At 42.1% G+C, this 16,192-nt stretch overlaps 1 protein-coding gene across 3 annotated transcripts; it reads left to right on the top strand.

Moving 5' to 3' along the window:
- Window positions 1–2,138: 2,138 nt before the first annotated feature.
- znf395b (zinc finger protein 395b) lies at window positions 2,139–16,188 on the top strand. 3 transcript variants are annotated; one of them, XM_051408625.1, is made up of 10 exons: window positions 2,139–2,425; window positions 4,719–4,897; window positions 5,388–5,563; window positions 5,648–5,760; window positions 8,861–9,060; window positions 9,236–9,336; window positions 10,686–10,977; window positions 13,483–13,572; window positions 14,264–14,370; window positions 15,316–16,188. In XM_051408625.1, exons 2-10 carry the CDS (start codon window positions 4,766–4,768, stop codon window positions 15,425–15,427), a joined length of 1,323 nt encoding a protein of 440 aa, XP_051264585.1. In that variant the 5' UTR covers window positions 2,139–2,425; window positions 4,719–4,765; the 3' UTR covers window positions 15,428–16,188. The 3 variants fall into 3 exon arrangements, with proteins under 3 accessions (XP_051264585.1, XP_051264582.1, XP_051264584.1); XM_051408622.1 differs by having other exon boundaries at window positions 2,140–2,425; window positions 10,683–10,977; XM_051408624.1 differs by lacking the exon at window positions 2,139–2,425 and adding an exon at window positions 2,985–3,232 and having other exon boundaries at window positions 10,683–10,977.
- The last annotated feature ends 4 nt before the right edge of the window (window positions 16,189–16,192 follow it).

Below are 16,192 nucleotides of genomic sequence, written 5' to 3'. Positions count from 1 at the left end.
AGTGGGTAGGGCAGTGGCAATGTCACATACTTAAGTAGACCAATCAGGATTCAGCAACATTTGCATCAGAATTTGAGGGAAGCTGGTGGGTTGTTTGGTCGCTGTCAATCAATCTGATCAGACCACACCCGGATTACAGTTTCAGTGTTGAACTCAAAATAAATAAATACATTTTCTTCCCCAAACTTTGGTTTTTGAAATGAAGTTGTGTTTAACGGCTTTAAGTTATGACCAATTCTCTTTAAATGGGTTTTTTGGGGGGGAATTTTGGATTCTCTTCAGTAATTGGGTGCAACAACTTTTGGCTGGATTGCTGTGAAATTTGAAACACATTCCTCAGAGGATGATTTTAATGCCATCATGAGATAGACTTTTTTAGTTAGTTTTAAGGTTGGAGTTTGTGGTTTGGATGGAAACTACTGGATGGATTGTCATGATATTTGGTATCAATATTCATGTTGCCTTCAGGATGAATTGTAATAAGTTTGGCAGCCCCCTGGCATCTTTTAGCGTCATCACCGACTTTGGTTTATGATTAAAATATGTTCAACACAAACGGCATTCCCATCAGCCTCAACTGTTCTTTGTCTTCAGTGCTAATTAGCAAATGTTAGAATGCTAAAATGCTAAATTAGGATGGAATATCCTAATGATACATTTGATGACACAGATGAAACATTTTTTACCTGTTATCTGTAAGCATGTTTACAATGTCATCCTCTAGTGCAGTGGTTCCCAACCTGGGGGGTCTGGACCCCCGTTAGTGGTCGCCAAAGCTGCCACAAATTCATCCAAATCACTTAAACTTCCTGCAGTTATTGCGTTCGCTGTTTGGGTTCATTGTACAGTCTATCAGTTGTTCTGTGCTGTTATTGTTATGTACTGAACATAATTTAAAATATCTATAAAATATGTTACTAAGTCTGGAGTTTTCTCAATAAGTGATAAGGGTTGGAACCACTGCTCCAGCGTGTCTGTAGACTCTTGTGTAAGAGTGGGTGCCATTGTTTAACACAGAGGATATCTCATTCTCTAATGAGCTAAAACTGGACTTTGGGCAATTTCCAGGATCCACCCAAACTTTAGTCATCACCATGTCATGACCTCAACATTTGCTCAGTGACCATTAAAAACCATTAAATCATTAACACCTATTGTATAACAGCACATTCATGTCGTGTTCAAATCTACAGTAGCCTAGTTTCTCCTGCTGCGTAAATTCATTATCTGTTCAAAGCCTAACCAGTCGAGGCAGTTGCCAGAAGGCCTGTCGGGTTTACATGTTATTATTAATGAATGAAACTGGAAGAGAAGGAATTCTGTCTGGTTTAGGAATCAGATTGGGACTAGGATTGGGTTTTCTCTCTCTCTCTCTCTCTCTCTCTCTCTCTCTCTCTCTCTCTCTCTCTCTCAATGCTCAGACCTTAAAATCCCTGCTGACTGGATGTCTGGTGGAGAGGGTGCAGACAGCCGACACTAATCCGGTCTCTCAAACACACACACACACACACACACACACACACACACACACACACACACACACACACTGGCACAGGCTCTGCAACACACATACACACATGCAAGTTGTGTTTGATCTCCATGCAGGGAATTTATCATGTGATGCTGGGGTTGATATGCTGTATGTTGCATGGTGTCAGCAGTTTGATTAGTTTTGAGATGTTTGATTAAAACTGTACTTTAAGGGGTCTGATCACTGATCTGGGTTTTTCCTGTTTAAATGATGCACTAGCTGCACTAAATTATATTATATACTAGCAATAACCCTACATAAATATCAGTATTATGATATTTCTATTGGCACTTCATAGTGAATAATGACATCTGGATGAAGTCAAGTTAGTCTGTGGTATCCCTTTTGGTATCATCTATACTGGATATTATATGTAGCTTATTTGCATTGATATTTGTATAGCATCTTAATAAAATGTAGGGGCAAACACTCAAATCCATGCAATTTAATGCTGAAAAATTTCATTTTGTGTATGTTATTTCTCTGTTTATTAGGGCCAGAATCCAAAACCATCAACATTTCTAATGCTCGTGGGACTGAGAGACATCAGATTAACAAACATACAGATTTGTGTGTGTGCTTGAGACAGACAGACAGACAGACAGGCAGACAGACAGAGAGTGAGGATGCTGCTGCTGCTGCTGCTGCTGCTGCTCTGGTAACCCCTCACCTAGATCATCCTTTTGTGCACAGCGCGCTGCAGGTTGATATCTCTGCGCTCGGTCCAGCTGTCACCGCCTGCATTGGTTCACCCAGCAGACGCACGTAGGCGCGTATCCGACCGACCAACCCCCTCTTCCCCCGGCAGACAGACACACTGAAGAGCCGGCTAGCGGCGGGACAGCCAAGCAGCGACGACCCGGGCAGGACAGGACAGAAGTCTCCGCAGACCGAGTAAGTGCGGAGAAAATGCGTTGTTTATTGTGATCGGATGTGTTTTTGCGCTGCAGCGAGCACAGCAAAACAAATGTTGTTTTCCTTCGGCGGTGTGAGCTGGGGGAGGGAGGGAGGGAGGGGGTGTTTCTCCTGATCTCAGTCTGCGTTGCCGGGTGGAGATCAGAGATGTAGCTAGCTGGAGGATGATAAACTATGACTTACAGTCGGTTCTCATCCGTAAACACTTCATAACCACCGCTGTAAACAATGTTTATGTGATATTTGTTTGGAAAGTGCTCATCGGGCCCTTTAAAGCGCTATCAGTGTGTGCAAACTGCAACAAATGTGCAGTAGCCTACTTCCGAGCACTCACAGGGATTGTACTGCCTTATCTTAAAATGTGTGTAAGCTCTCATTATGAGTCCATACATGGGAGCTGAATTGCCTCTACTACACCAGTGTGTGTGTGTGTGTATGTGTGTGTGTATGTGTGTGTGTGTGGGGGGGGGGATGACGTTATTATTAGTGTTAATTTTAGCAACAGTGTTTACACATGCTACAGTTTCCTCCCTCTGATAATCTCTCTATGGTGTCTCATATGTTCAATCTTGACATTTTTAGCGCGTTTGTTTATTTATGTTTGTCTTCAGAAGAAGCTTATATTCCCTCGTCCAGCTCAGTCCCTCCCGGCGAAACTCGTGTCTGAACACGTTGTCAGAAAGGGGGTGTGTGGCTGAAAGTCAGAGGCCAGCCAATGAGCGGCGGCTTCCCGCCCACACTGTGGCACTTGTTTACTACCGGAGCTGGGCGCTGATTGGTGGAGAGGTAGGGGAAATAGGTTTTATGTTGCGTTCGATTGCAAAGAAAAAAGTGGGAGAGTGGAGATTTATCGTTGAAAATCCTTCCAGGTGGAGGTTTGTAAATAGTAAACAACTTGAGAAATTGGCACTGGTACAATAGTGATAGTAAATTCCTCATAGAGATTCATCAAAAGTAACTACTGGTATTTTTTGACACTTTTCACTTTGTGATACAGCCACAATTTACACTTTGTTATGTCTTGTTGTGCTCTTATTGTTTTTTTTATTAATTAGTAATAATAATATTAATAATAATAATAATGATATTGTATAGTAATAGAAACAAATAATAATCATTACCATAACCAAAATAGCATTGTTATTATTACTGCTATTATTGTTTAGGGCTGCAGGTAAAAAAAATAGTTTTATGACAAATTAATCTGTTGATGGTTTTTTCAATTCGACTGCAGACTTTGAATTGAATAATGGCCTCACTATTTTTTCATAGTTCAAAGTGACATCTTAAAATCGTTTAATTTTTTTGGCCAACAGTAAAATATTTGATGTGTAATATTAAGAAACTGAGAAAAGCCTCACATCTGAGAAGACAGAAAATATTTGGCATTTTTGTTACTAATAGATTGATTCCTGCAGCTCTATTATTTATTTATTTATTCATTCACTTTAATTTGAGCCCTGGTGTGTTTACTTAGTTAATGTCTCTCAATTTGCATGTGTGGTTTGAGTGTGCAATAGCTGGTCAGGATCAATCAGACTCTTCAGGAAACTTGGTATTTGTGGTTGACTGCCTAGTTTGCCATAATTATGTTGCCATAATACTTGAAAAATAATAAATCAAAGACGATGAATGCTTTATTCAACATTATTTCCATGTGCCCTGAATGCAGCATTGCCCCCATTTTACCTCTATGGGCAACAGGCCACAGTGAATGCACCCAAATGTCAGATTACATCTCCGGAACACGCTATCAGTCACATACTTTATAAGAGCAGACAACAAAACTAGCAAGATTTTGGTTCAGCCACTATCTAAATCCACACAAGTCTGTGTTCACTTCAAATTCTTGCAATAATTTCCAAATCCCCTGTGGTGGTTTTGCTTTGCACTGTCAGGCAGAGAGATGCAAGATGGAATGAGTGCACGAGTGTTTGCCAACACTCACTAGTCAGCAAAGCTGCCTTCTGTTTGGATAAACACATTTATTCATCAGAGAAAGCATAATATTTATCATTTTGTGCCATTCGTTCATTGAGAACACATTCTTCCTAGTTTAAAATAACCTTTAACCTACAGCGCCTATTGCTTTGAAGAAGGAAGATGTTCAGACACGACAACAAAAGTTACTTTAAGAAATGTGTGTGGAATATTAAATAATATAAAGGGGATTTAAACAGCAGTTTAAAGGGGCACTCCACCACATTTAAAAATGCAGGAAGCTATTTTGATTGTTACAAGTCTCGTGTTGTCCCTGGTGTCTTGTCTGCAGGGAGGTGTGACGCTGTGCTGAGTCCCCTCACTGTGTGCAGCAGCACCATGGCAGCTATGGGACCAGAGGACAGACCTGGACCAGGGCCAGGCGGGACGGCTGTCTGCCCGTCGGGACTACAGGCCCGTGTCTCTACAACGACACACAACAGCAATGGGCCAGACAGACAGCAGACTCTGGTGAGTAGACGGAGAGGGAAGAGACTCCCATTCAGGGTAACTGAGATGATAAAAGTTTAATTTTATTGTAGTATCAAAAGCCATAACAATATCATCTATATAACCTCTATCTCTACTATCATCATCTATGCATCCATTCCTCCAACCAGAGCTTCCACAAATGGATGATTACCCCCGCTGTCTTAAACATATTGAACTACCTGGTCAGGGGCTGGCACCCACATCCTTTTCACATAGCCACACTGGCAGCTTGTGCTGTCTGCAGGCAGGACGCCACAGATGGACAGGAAATATTCTCTTAACTGCTTTATTCATGCAACAGTGAGACGCAGTTTCAGGGCATCATGTAAAAAGCGTAACCCAAATAAGGCCTGAACAAAGTATGAGTTACTCTGTCAATTTCCATTCATTTACTGACTGGAAGTGTAGTCTTTGAAGACTGTTGCAGTTTTTAACTTGCAGCTCATTATTTCATTGCTTCTGTCTAAAGGTCTATACGCAGAGCTGTGTCCAGGCTGAGAAAGCTTTCGTGGACAACAAGACATCAGTTCACCTGCCGCAGAAGGAGGCTGAGAGAGGCTGGAGCAACCTGGGTGTCTTGCGAACTATGGGACCCACCATGCACCCAAGCAACTTGTCAGCTACTGGAGAGGCACCACCATACAGGTGAGGGAGAGGTCACAGTATGAGTGTGTGAGGGTGGACTTCATCACACTAGAGTCTAATGATATTTCTTTATGTTGTCTCCAGTTTCCGCAGTCCAGAGTCAGTGGAGATGGATGAGATCATGGCAGCCATGGTTCTGACCAGTCTGTCTTGCAGCCCCGTTGTCCAGAGTCCTCCACAAACAGATCCTGGACCAGGTCAGTCTCACCTCACCAACACACACCTTCACCAGTGTCCCTGCTGTTTTCAATACCACTTTCTAACAAAGCATCCTTTATACAGGAAAGGGTTTATAAATTGTAACTGATGGCTTAATTGCCGAATTATCTGCAGACATCTCCTCTCCAAAATAAACAGACCCAGTGATTAAAACCAGTAAAAACACTGAATGAAGTAGTTTCACCTTGAAAATCAGTGTTTCTCCAACGCTGTTCAGCAGACAAAGGACATTGCGGTGGGGCTGCCAGCCGAGCTGCCGCTAACGTTGGCTCTTGTGGTTCTTTCTCTGATAACTTAAGATCCAGACGACGAGCAGCCAAGTGCGTCACTAAAGTGAGCTAACACGTCTCATAAACACTGAGCACCTACTGATTTTAAATGATTAATGGATTTTAAATGTACTGGGTCTTTTGCAGTTTCACTGGGTATTCCTCTTAAATAGTTCAGCCTGGAGCTTCTGCTAGCTTGGTAGAATAGCTTTTATTGCACTAAATTCTATTTGAAAGTTTGCCATGGCAATAGAAAATGTCAGATTATTGATTTCTAATTATAGAAGTGAGTGAGGCAGGGCAGAATTTCAAGTTTAAGGAGGAATGGAAGACCAATCCTGACTTCAGGGACTGGATAGGACATGTGGCAGGTGATGTACACCCCAAGTTACTGCAAGACATGCAAGAAAACATTTGATGTGGGCATCATAGGCATGGCTGCTGTTAAAAGCCATGCTAAAGGAAAGGGACACAAGAAAGTCACGTCAACTCAGGTCAGTGGGCCACAAATGACAACAGCCTCCCACCCAAATTCAAAAGCTGGCAGGCAGACAACAGTGGCAGAGAGTCAAGGGAGCAGAGAGGTCCAACCATCCACTTTTAAGACTGTGACTTCACCCCAAGTTGAACCCAAAGTTGAAACTATCTTAGAAGCAGAGGTCCACTGGGAGCTAAACATGTCTCTTCCCCATTTCTCTTTTAACTCGTGTTCAGATTTGCCTACGCCTTACAGTGAGGTTGTCAAGAAATTCTAGCGTGGTGCATGCAAAGCAGCGTATCTGATCTGTCTTGGTCATGCACAATATTTTAGAGAGAAGCTATTGAAAGACATCAGACAAACAGTCTGCTACACTATCTCATTTCATGAGTGTGTCAATAAAGTTACACAGACCAAGAAGATGGATGTAGTTGTTTGTTACTGGAGTGAGAGCGAAGAGAAGTTGGTCCTGCATTGCCTGGTTTATTGGACACACCCAAGCAGAGAATGTTGTTGAAAGAATTTCCACTTGATCCAAACAAGCTTTTACAGATATTCATGGATGATCCAAGTGTATAGATTATTTGAGGAGGGAGGAGCAAGGATTACCCAAATGCTAGAAGGTTAGTGAACCTAGGAAACTGTTCTACATACTGTGCATGGGAGTTCTCAACATGGCGAGAAGGAAACTGGATGGAAGATAAGTGAAAGCACCCTTTGACAGCCTTTTCATGCTACACCAACCAGACAGGATGACTTCATTGAAATCACAAAAACGTAAACATTCCCACACAAATACTGTGCTCACAGGTGGGTGGAGGACTTGGCAGTGGCAGAGCAGGCCATGGAGATATGGCCATCTGTTCCAATATTCATTGACAGCCACAAGGAAGCGCAAGATGCCAACTTCAGCATTGTATATGATGGTCAGAGAGGCTGTTGGTGACCCCCTTTTTGAAGCCAAGCAACAAGCTAAGAAATAGAAGAAGCTTTTCAAACCATTGCCTTTCTCGGCAAGAGCTTCAATCCATTCTGAGGAGCTTGCTTTCTTGCTTCATGATGAGGAAGGTTCTTGAGAACATCAAGACACCCCTCGAATTGCTCAAAATCGATGTACTTGACAAAGAACTGCATGTGCAACTCTAGCCAAAGCCTCTGAGAAGCTCCATGAAAAGCTGCTGCTGGGCCAACAGTTCAGGAAAGAATGCACCACCCTTCTTTCTGCAACTGCTGAACAAATGTCCACTGAATTATGTTGCTATAAGACACATGAGTGTTGCTCCAGTGAGCATGATCAGTGAAGAGAAGAGTGACATATACAAGTCTGAAAAGCTCCTACAGCTGCTTCTGAATGCCAAGTGGTATACTGAACAGCACTGTGACAAAATCCTCAGAGTACAACATTTTCCTCACTGAGATTGTTCAACAACCATAAAGAGGAATTCTGTGTCTACCATAAGTGGCTCCTGCAGAGTAGATGCATTTCTAGGAAGATTTGCAAGTGCTGAAGCAGAGCACGCAAATCTGTGGAAGTTACTGAAAGGCCTATTCACACTGTCACATGGGAAAGCAGCGGTTGAAAGAGGATACTTGGTGAACAAGGACATGCTGGTATTTTAGATGCGTATCTGCATAGCTAGACATTGCTACTTTAGTTGAATAATGTCACTTTTTGCATTTGTAATATAATGTTAAATGTTGTGTAACAGTATCACAAGTAGAAAACAGTCTTAAAGCCAGCAAACCAGTTCAGTAATGACAATATCTGTCCAAAGTTTACTCAAATAGATTTGGCTAACATTAGCCACCAAGCTATTTCTCATTAGATTGAGGTGGACTACGATGAGCTTATGTTAAATGTGACTGATAACCTGGAGTTTCACTTAACCGCTTGTTAGCAACCACCTTTTTAAAGACATGTAAAGTACAAGAAAATTTGCCTGAGTAAAACATAGATTACTTGCTATTACATTTGTTTGGCAATGTTTAAAAGAATATTCAAATAAACAGGCAACAGAGCAAATATTTAGTGAAGACAGACTGAAATGATGATAAAACTGTCACAAATAGACACACATCACAACCTTGGCACCAGTGTGGGACACCTGCTGTTCTCTGTAGGTTGGGCAGAGACAGCTGTCCCAAATGCACAGTGTCTATTTTAACCACAAAGGAACAGAGCATATTTTACATCTAAACCATAAGGTACATTCTCACACTGACTGCTAGGGGAAAATAACCATCATGGTATGTTTACAATTTACATCTTTGCAGTATTGCGAGTAAATAGGTCATTCTCATTCTCTAACTTTGAATCTTCCTGTTTTCCAGCCGGCTCATCATCACCAGCTGACATGGAGTGCGGCGGCGGCGAGCTCTCTGACAGTGGCAGCAGCGGCTACTGGAGCTGGGACCATGGCAATGTGAGCCCCGCCCCCTCGCCGTCCGTCACTGAGATGGACAGCAGCCCTGACGAAGGCTTACATATGGAACTGGAGCAGGGAGAGGAGCTTAATGCCAAAAAGCCAAAGGTACCTAGCTCTTTGTGTCAGCACCATATGGTGGTAACCTATAATCGGCAAAGAAAGTATGGTATGACAGACTGAGACTGTGTTCTCTGTCTCTCTCTCTGTACTTTGTCTCTCTTTGTTTTCTGTCCCACCCTCTCCCCTGTACTTTATCTGTGCTGTGTTCTTTCTCTCACAGAGCTCTTTCAGAGGTGTGTATAAGTGTCTGTGGCCCAGTTGTGGCAAGGTGCTAACGTCTTCAGTCGGAATAAAAAGACATATCCGTGTGCTGCATCTGGGGTGAGTTGGAATACTTTAGATTTACACATACAGTCAGCTGCTTGCCTGTTACAGATGGATATTGTTTGAGATGTTTCAGTGGACCTTTTTCACAGCAGCCATTTCTACATAAAATAGTAGGGTAAACACACTCTGTTTAGTGTAGCAGAGCCTTTCCAGCGAGCCAGCACAAACACCTGTGTTTACCCTACTATTTTGTGTAGAAATGGCTGCTGTGAAAAACATCTATAATGGTGCTGATAAAAAAACAGTTTACGGATGCCAACACGATAACAGGGACTGTAGGAAAATGATTGGTAACCTTTTGGTTCAAGTTTTTAGAAAGAAATGTCCTGCCCAGGGTAATTATAGTATTTTGACACCTCCTCTTCTTTAATAAAAAATAAAACATGCCCCCCCCCCAATATCTTAAATAAGAAGCAGCAAACACAACAAAACCTGTGTCATGTTTATTCCAGCCACTCTCTGTCTTTTATCCGAGAACTACTAAAGTAACTACTTTTTGGCTACCCACACCTCACATGAAACACACCATGACACACAGGGAAGCCTTTTCTAAGCATTCAGTCTTTTAAAGGATGGATAAAAGGACATATATTGTATATCTGGGGTGAGGAACCTTAGACCATATTCTTGCCTCAGTAAAAACACAACTTGCATCACCCTCACCATTTTCTGAGCCTGCCCCATCACTCCTAAAAAATGTTGTACAGTCCCTCACTTTGAGAAATAAAAACGTTCTTAAATGTTCAGTGTAATCTAAACGCAAGCAGTCATAAAATAACTTTCTTTTCTAAAAAAGCATAATTTAGATAATAATTTTAGATTAGGAATTGCCTGTTTAAAGAATTAGTCAACAAGATTACAACGTTTGATGGCAACATGCTACAGATACATTTCAGTCTGTACCTACAAAGTCCTGAGGTTTGATATCTATCACTGCAGACTCCTGGTTGTTATGTAGTTTCTAGAATATGAAGGAATTATTGAGGTGTGTCCTTTATTACAGACGTGAAAATATCAAGGAATTCTATCAGTCGGACATTCTGGGTTTTCAGCTTTGGAGCCTCCTCCGTTGTAGTCTGGGATGAGGTGAAAACCAGACAGTTTAGCCCTGTAGAAGATTTCTGAGCTGCAAAACAACATTAAAAAAACAAGAGGGAATAAAATTTTCAGGTTGTGGAAGAGCTCTGACTTAGTTATTGGATGTGATGAAACATTTTTGAGATTTTATATCTGGGCCAGAGTGAGTGCTGCACTCTAACTAAACAAACAACTCACTCTTTTTACTCTGGTCTGTCCCTCCATCTGCCGAACACACATACACACCTCTACCACACACACAGCAGTGGGTCAGATCAGTCACAGAGAGAAGAGGACTTCTACTACACCAAGATCTCCTGTGAGACCGTGGACACCAGCTCTACTCCAGCTCCTTCCCAGCAGGCTCTGGGCCAGGCCCCGTCCTCTCATCTCAGCTGGGCCTCCTGCGGTTCTCCTCCGGCCTCGGGGCTCCAGATCCCCCCAGCTCACAGGCCAAGGTCCAACTCCAGCTCTGGGCCTGGACCGAGCAGGCCCAGTCCGCTCAGCCAGTCGGCCCCCAGCAGCTTCTGGCAGATCCACTCAGAGCATCTCTATCAGGTGGGTGCAGCAGTGCCGCTCTCTGTTGTTGTTGTTGACTGTGATGGTACTGGCAGCACAGGTGTCTTTCACATATTCGCAAAATAACAAAACATTTAAAGGTCATATCTAGTTAATAGTATGGCACAGGTTCAATAGGTTTGTATCACTTTTATGCTTCATGTTACTGACCAGATGATTAACTGGTGCATTGTGGGTGGATAATGATGTGGTTAACCAGCCAGTGGTTTAGTTCCATTTTGAATTGAAACATTTTTTTAATGATTTGTTATTGCCTAAAAGCTGTCTGCAGGCTGAAATCTATTTTGAAAAGATGCCTTAATGTCAGAGATTTGTTGAAGTCACATTGAGTTTTGGCACAGAGAACCTGTTTACTTCCCAGCATTTGAGTTTGTCTCTGAAAGCAGGCAGTGTTTTACAGGGCTGAAATTGTTTGAGAGCTATGAAATGAGACAGCATGGTCCTTGTTAGCGTGAATTATTAAATGTCTGGCGTAGATTTTCATGTGTGACTACAGAAATTTACCTTGCAAATGTCACAGTTTCCTGTTGCCTAAATTTAATAATCTTTCCCATGAAATCAGGCTTTAAATGGATACAGAAAACGACTTTATCTACGTTCTTTTTTCTACTAAATATCTCAAAGGACATTATCTTCTTTAACTGGAGTTTCTATGCCGGGGTTTCACGTTACATAGTTGTGGTGTTGTTTCAGAGGTCCTCCTTACCCAGCGCCCCCACGCTGATACTCCGCTAACAAGCCAATGAGCTACAACTTTGTTTATGCATCACAAAGCAGCACATTTCACTGGTGACCCGCATTTACCCTGTACAACTGAGCCTGTAAATGGATGCTTTGTGACAGTGAGAGAGTAAGCTGTCGGCTTGCTCGCTCCCCCAAGGAGACTAGACTCTCACCAGCCTGTAAAAGGCAGCCACAGTGTAAGACTGGATGTACACATATCCATGCCCACCTTGGACTATTTCAAACTTAACTTAACTTAATAAATTAGCATGACATGTATTGCTTTTGCATTTCTCATATGATACAGATGTTGATTTGGTACCACATTTGTCTTTTATTTCCTCCTAAGCGCAGAGTGTGGGTTGAATTGTGGGTCAGTGCTGCTAGTGGAGCAGTGTTTGATTTGTGTGTCATGGCTGCTGGCGGCTTGTGGCTTGAAATGCCTGACCACAGCGTTGAACTCGATTCCGGCACGTTTTTTTTCTGATCTACACACACTCGATGTAACTCCAGGGTTAACGCAGTGGACCATCCTCATATTCTGTTTTGTGGATATTAGTGCATTTTCAACACATTTTTTCTCCGTCTATTTCTGTCTACACTGTGCGATGGGGTGGTAGGAATGCAGTAGCATGCGCTTTGTTCAGAGTTCAGGGTTGCAGTGGGAGAAGAAATAGGACAGAGGGAATGGGAACCACTACACAGGAAGATATCATTTGATGTGTGGCATTTTGGATGCATTTTTTGGCCTGTTTGTTACAGCAACTGGACAGAATCAGAAACCATAAACACATTAGTTGTAACTACCTGCCAATTCAGCTGATGCAAGGAGGACAGAATCTATGTTTCAAGTTATTTGTATTTTATTTGTATGTTTGGAGTCTAACAGGGAGCCAATGCAAATTATCTTGCATGGGTATAATATGTCTCTTTCTGCTGTCTTTTGTCACTTCCTGTTTATTTTCAATTTATTTCTGTTTATTAAGGAAAACATTAAGTGTGTGAGTCATCTTGGTTGCACCCTCGTTCAGTGTTGCTAGCTTGGTGACTTTTTGACTTTTATTTATAAAAAGCCACTAGGGAATATGTCATTTTTCCACATTGGGAGCTATCCTATTCGCTACTACTGGAAAATGTATAATTCTGGTGTGTTTAATGTCAGTAAACCGTAAACAGCAAGCAACCAAATCAAAATGGAGGGGCCGCCACTATCTCAGGGGAATCACAGACTATTCCTTAAAATGTGAATTCAAATGTCAATATGTATAGTTCTCCAAACTATGAACTAAGAATTATGGGAAATGCACTGAATCTGTTGGCGTGCTCTCATTTGGACCCCCTCCCCAATGTCTATACCTTGGTTACGCCCATGGGAAGTAGCCTCCTGCTGGAGTTTAAGCTGTAAACTTACACTATTGAAAATTGAAGTGAAGGTGGGTTTACTTACTCGCCATTATATTGGTAGCTTTCTTTAAAACACTTTAAACAAAGCTACTAATATTTTGGCACATCATCGTATAAGCTTACAGAAAGACTTTGTGAGATACAGGTGAGCAAACACCTCCAGAGAATCATCAGCAGTTCCCTTCAGCTTAAAAACCACCTGTCCAGCACCAGACAACAAACAGACAAAGCTGGTGGAGCTGAAAGAAGACTGAATGTTGGACTTAAATTAACTAACCTTTCATATGAAACAGGTTGTCAGCCAGTTTAAGGTCCCACCATGATGACGTGCTGTCTCCTCTCTCCTGCTCCTACCAGGCCTGTAGCCCCGTCCAGGTATCTGTGGCCTCCAGAAGCCCCAGCTGCCAGGGTTGGACCCCCTCCGCCTCTGGCCACAGTAACACTCCGGTGGGTCTTCTGTCCCGTTCTGTCCGTCTGTCTGTCTTCATATGTGTCTGTTTGTTTACCTGCATGACAGCCGGTCTATGAGAGCAGGCAGCAGCATAGATAGAGCCTCCAGTGTGTAACATTTAGGAGGATCTACTGGCAGAAATGGAATATTATATTCATAACTATGTTTTCATTAGTGTATAATCACCTGAATATAGATATTGTGTTTTTGTTACCTTAGAATGACCTGTTTTTATCTACAGATGCCACACGTCGCCTTCCATGGAGTCCACCATTTTTCTACAGTAGCCCAGAATGGTCAAACCACTGGCACGTTTTTTGCGACCACTGTAGTCTCCACTACGCGCTTCACAGCCTGTTCACATTACCAGGTCGTCAAATACAAACACCAACAGTGTCGAGTTAGTTGAAACTTGACTGCTAGATGCCACTAATGTCCTTTAAGTCATCTATAAAGACAGTTTTACGAAGGCCCAATCAGCTTTGGTACAAGACCTTCACTGCATATGATCCTTGTGTTTCCTGTAAAGAAGACAGTAAAACATGACCTGGCTGATCTATGGAACACAATCCTGATTTATATGGATACAGCTGATTGTGTACACTAACACTTTTTCTGTCTCTTCCAAGACGCGCTCTCCATTCCACACTGCTGTTGTACTTAACCTGTGGTTGTGTGTCTGTTCAGATGGTGAAACCTCGCTGCCGGTCCGTCAGTGTCGGGGAACAGTGGCTCCAACAGAACAGGCTTCAGCCTATGAGTGCGTCGCCCTCCCGCACTCACTGCTCCTTCAGGTGAGACCTACCTGGCGTGGTTCCTGTTCACAGTTTAACCTGCTATTAAAATTGAAACATCACAGTCTTGCAAGCAGCTCCACTTGGAGCTAAATGCTAACATGCTGATGTTTAGCAGGTAATGTTTATGTTAAATCATAGTTTAGTGTGCATGCTAACATTTGATATTTAGCAGTTTCTTCCTAAACTGAAAGAATGGGCCTCTATTACAAAATAAACTGTTTGTACCTTCAGAAAACAAGAGTAACTTAAGTTTATTTGTTGCTCAATTGAAGTCTGTGTATCATCTGTATAATCTGCCAATTCTTTTTCCAATTAATCAAATCAATAGTTTGGTCTATAATATGTCAGAAAATTGTGGCCATGCCCATCACAATCCCTAAATTCTAAGATGATCAAAATTCTTGTTTTGTCTGACTAACCCTAAAAAAAAAAAAAGAAATGCAACGAATCCTCACAATGAAAACTTGGAACTCGGGAATATTTCGCATTTTTGCAAAAAAAATTTGTCTTAAGATATATTGATTATCAAAATAGTGGCCTATTCCTGGGCCGTGAAGTTAGCTGGTAAATTGTGCATAAAGACAATTCAGATTGCCATCAGGAAGGTGCCATATAGCTTAACATAAAATGAAGCTTCACAATTAAAGCTCCATTGATGTGGGTCTGCACATTTTTTCTTTCCAGCATCTGTCCACTATCTTTCTCCTCTAGGTTGTCATTTTATCGCCCCCTTTGCTGCTGTCTGTAAAATCACATTTCCACGGCTCAGCCAGGGAAGATAAAATTGATTGAATCACCTCTTCGTTTGTTATCAGTCTATTTTGCCTCAGTCTCATTTTTATAGCGACTGATCACATCATGCGTGTGTTGCAGCGCCCCTTTCCTTTTCCGGCCCGCTCGCATTGCTTCTCATCCACACCATTTGTGTCTTTACATCTGCAGGAAGGGTCGCGGGGAGGCCAAAAAGTGCCGCAAGGTGTACGGAGTGGAGCGCAAGGATCAGTGGTGCACCGCCTGCCGCTGGAAAAAGGCCTGCCAGCGCTTCCCTGACTAAAAACAGCTGCAGGATGGAGAGAGAGAGCGTGAGAGGTGGATGGATGAATGACTGATAAAAGAGACTTATATCAAAAAGAGGATATAAATTAGGGCCCGAGAGCCATCAAGAAAAACAGCTGTTCTCTTACTTCACGTGTTTTTTTTTTTTACTTTCAACTTGTTTTATTTCTTTCCTAAAGAAATGCAAATGGAGTTTTCTGTATCTTTGTAACTTGATCCTGAAAACTGAAGTCTGCGACGGTGCTACCTGTTGATTGAATTTGACCATGTGATGTGCTAAGCCTACAGTACTCTCCTACTTTATCCAAAGGTCATATTATTGCCCCTGTAGCTCCACTGTATTAGACTGCTACTTGGCTGTTTTCCTTATTCCAACCCTCTCTTCCAGTGGTTACACAGTGGTTATGATGTACATGAGATAGTGTGCTTTGAGTTACGTACGAGTATTTTATACCTTTTTTTTAATTGTCTCGTTCAGCCCGTGTATTGGGCAGATTGTTTTTTGGGGGGAATTTTCATGTTTTTTGGCACTTTGTTGGAATATAAACTCACAAGAATAAGCTACATTTGGTTTGACTCAACCATGTTCCTATTTCCTTCCTGCCCGCGTGTTGGCATACGACCAGTGTTAATGGTTCTATCCGTGAAGCTATGGAGTCGTGGTGTTGGGACTAGCATTAGGGGAATGAGTTTGTGATAGCAATAAAAAAGAGGAAATATATTGTCAAACACAAATTAAAAAGCACTGAGAATTTGAAACGTT

The sequence above is a fragment of the Dicentrarchus labrax genome, unplaced genomic scaffold (genome assembly GCF_905237075.1).
Source record: "Dicentrarchus labrax unplaced genomic scaffold, dlabrax2021, whole genome shotgun sequence".
NCBI lineage: Eukaryota > Metazoa > Chordata > Actinopteri > Moronidae > Dicentrarchus > Dicentrarchus labrax.
Note: the sequence above shows the minus strand (reverse complement) of the source record. Positions and strands in the feature narration are given on the sequence as shown.

What these genes read in the sequence shown, in the direction of transcription:
- znf395b (XM_051408622.1), top strand. Translation starts at nt 4,766, where the DNA reads ATGGCAGCTATGGGACCAGAGGACAGACCTGGACCAGGGCCAGGCGGG. An exon ending in TTAATGCCAAAAAGCCAAAG is followed by an intron (nt 9,061 to 9,235) that starts GTACCTAGCTCT and finishes TTTCTCTCACAG; the next exon opens with AGCTCTTTCAGAGGTGTGTA. An exon ending in ACTCAGAGCATCTCTATCAG is followed by an intron (nt 10,978 to 13,482) that starts GTGGGTGCAGCA and finishes TGCTCCTACCAG; the next exon opens with GCCTGTAGCCCCGTCCAGGT.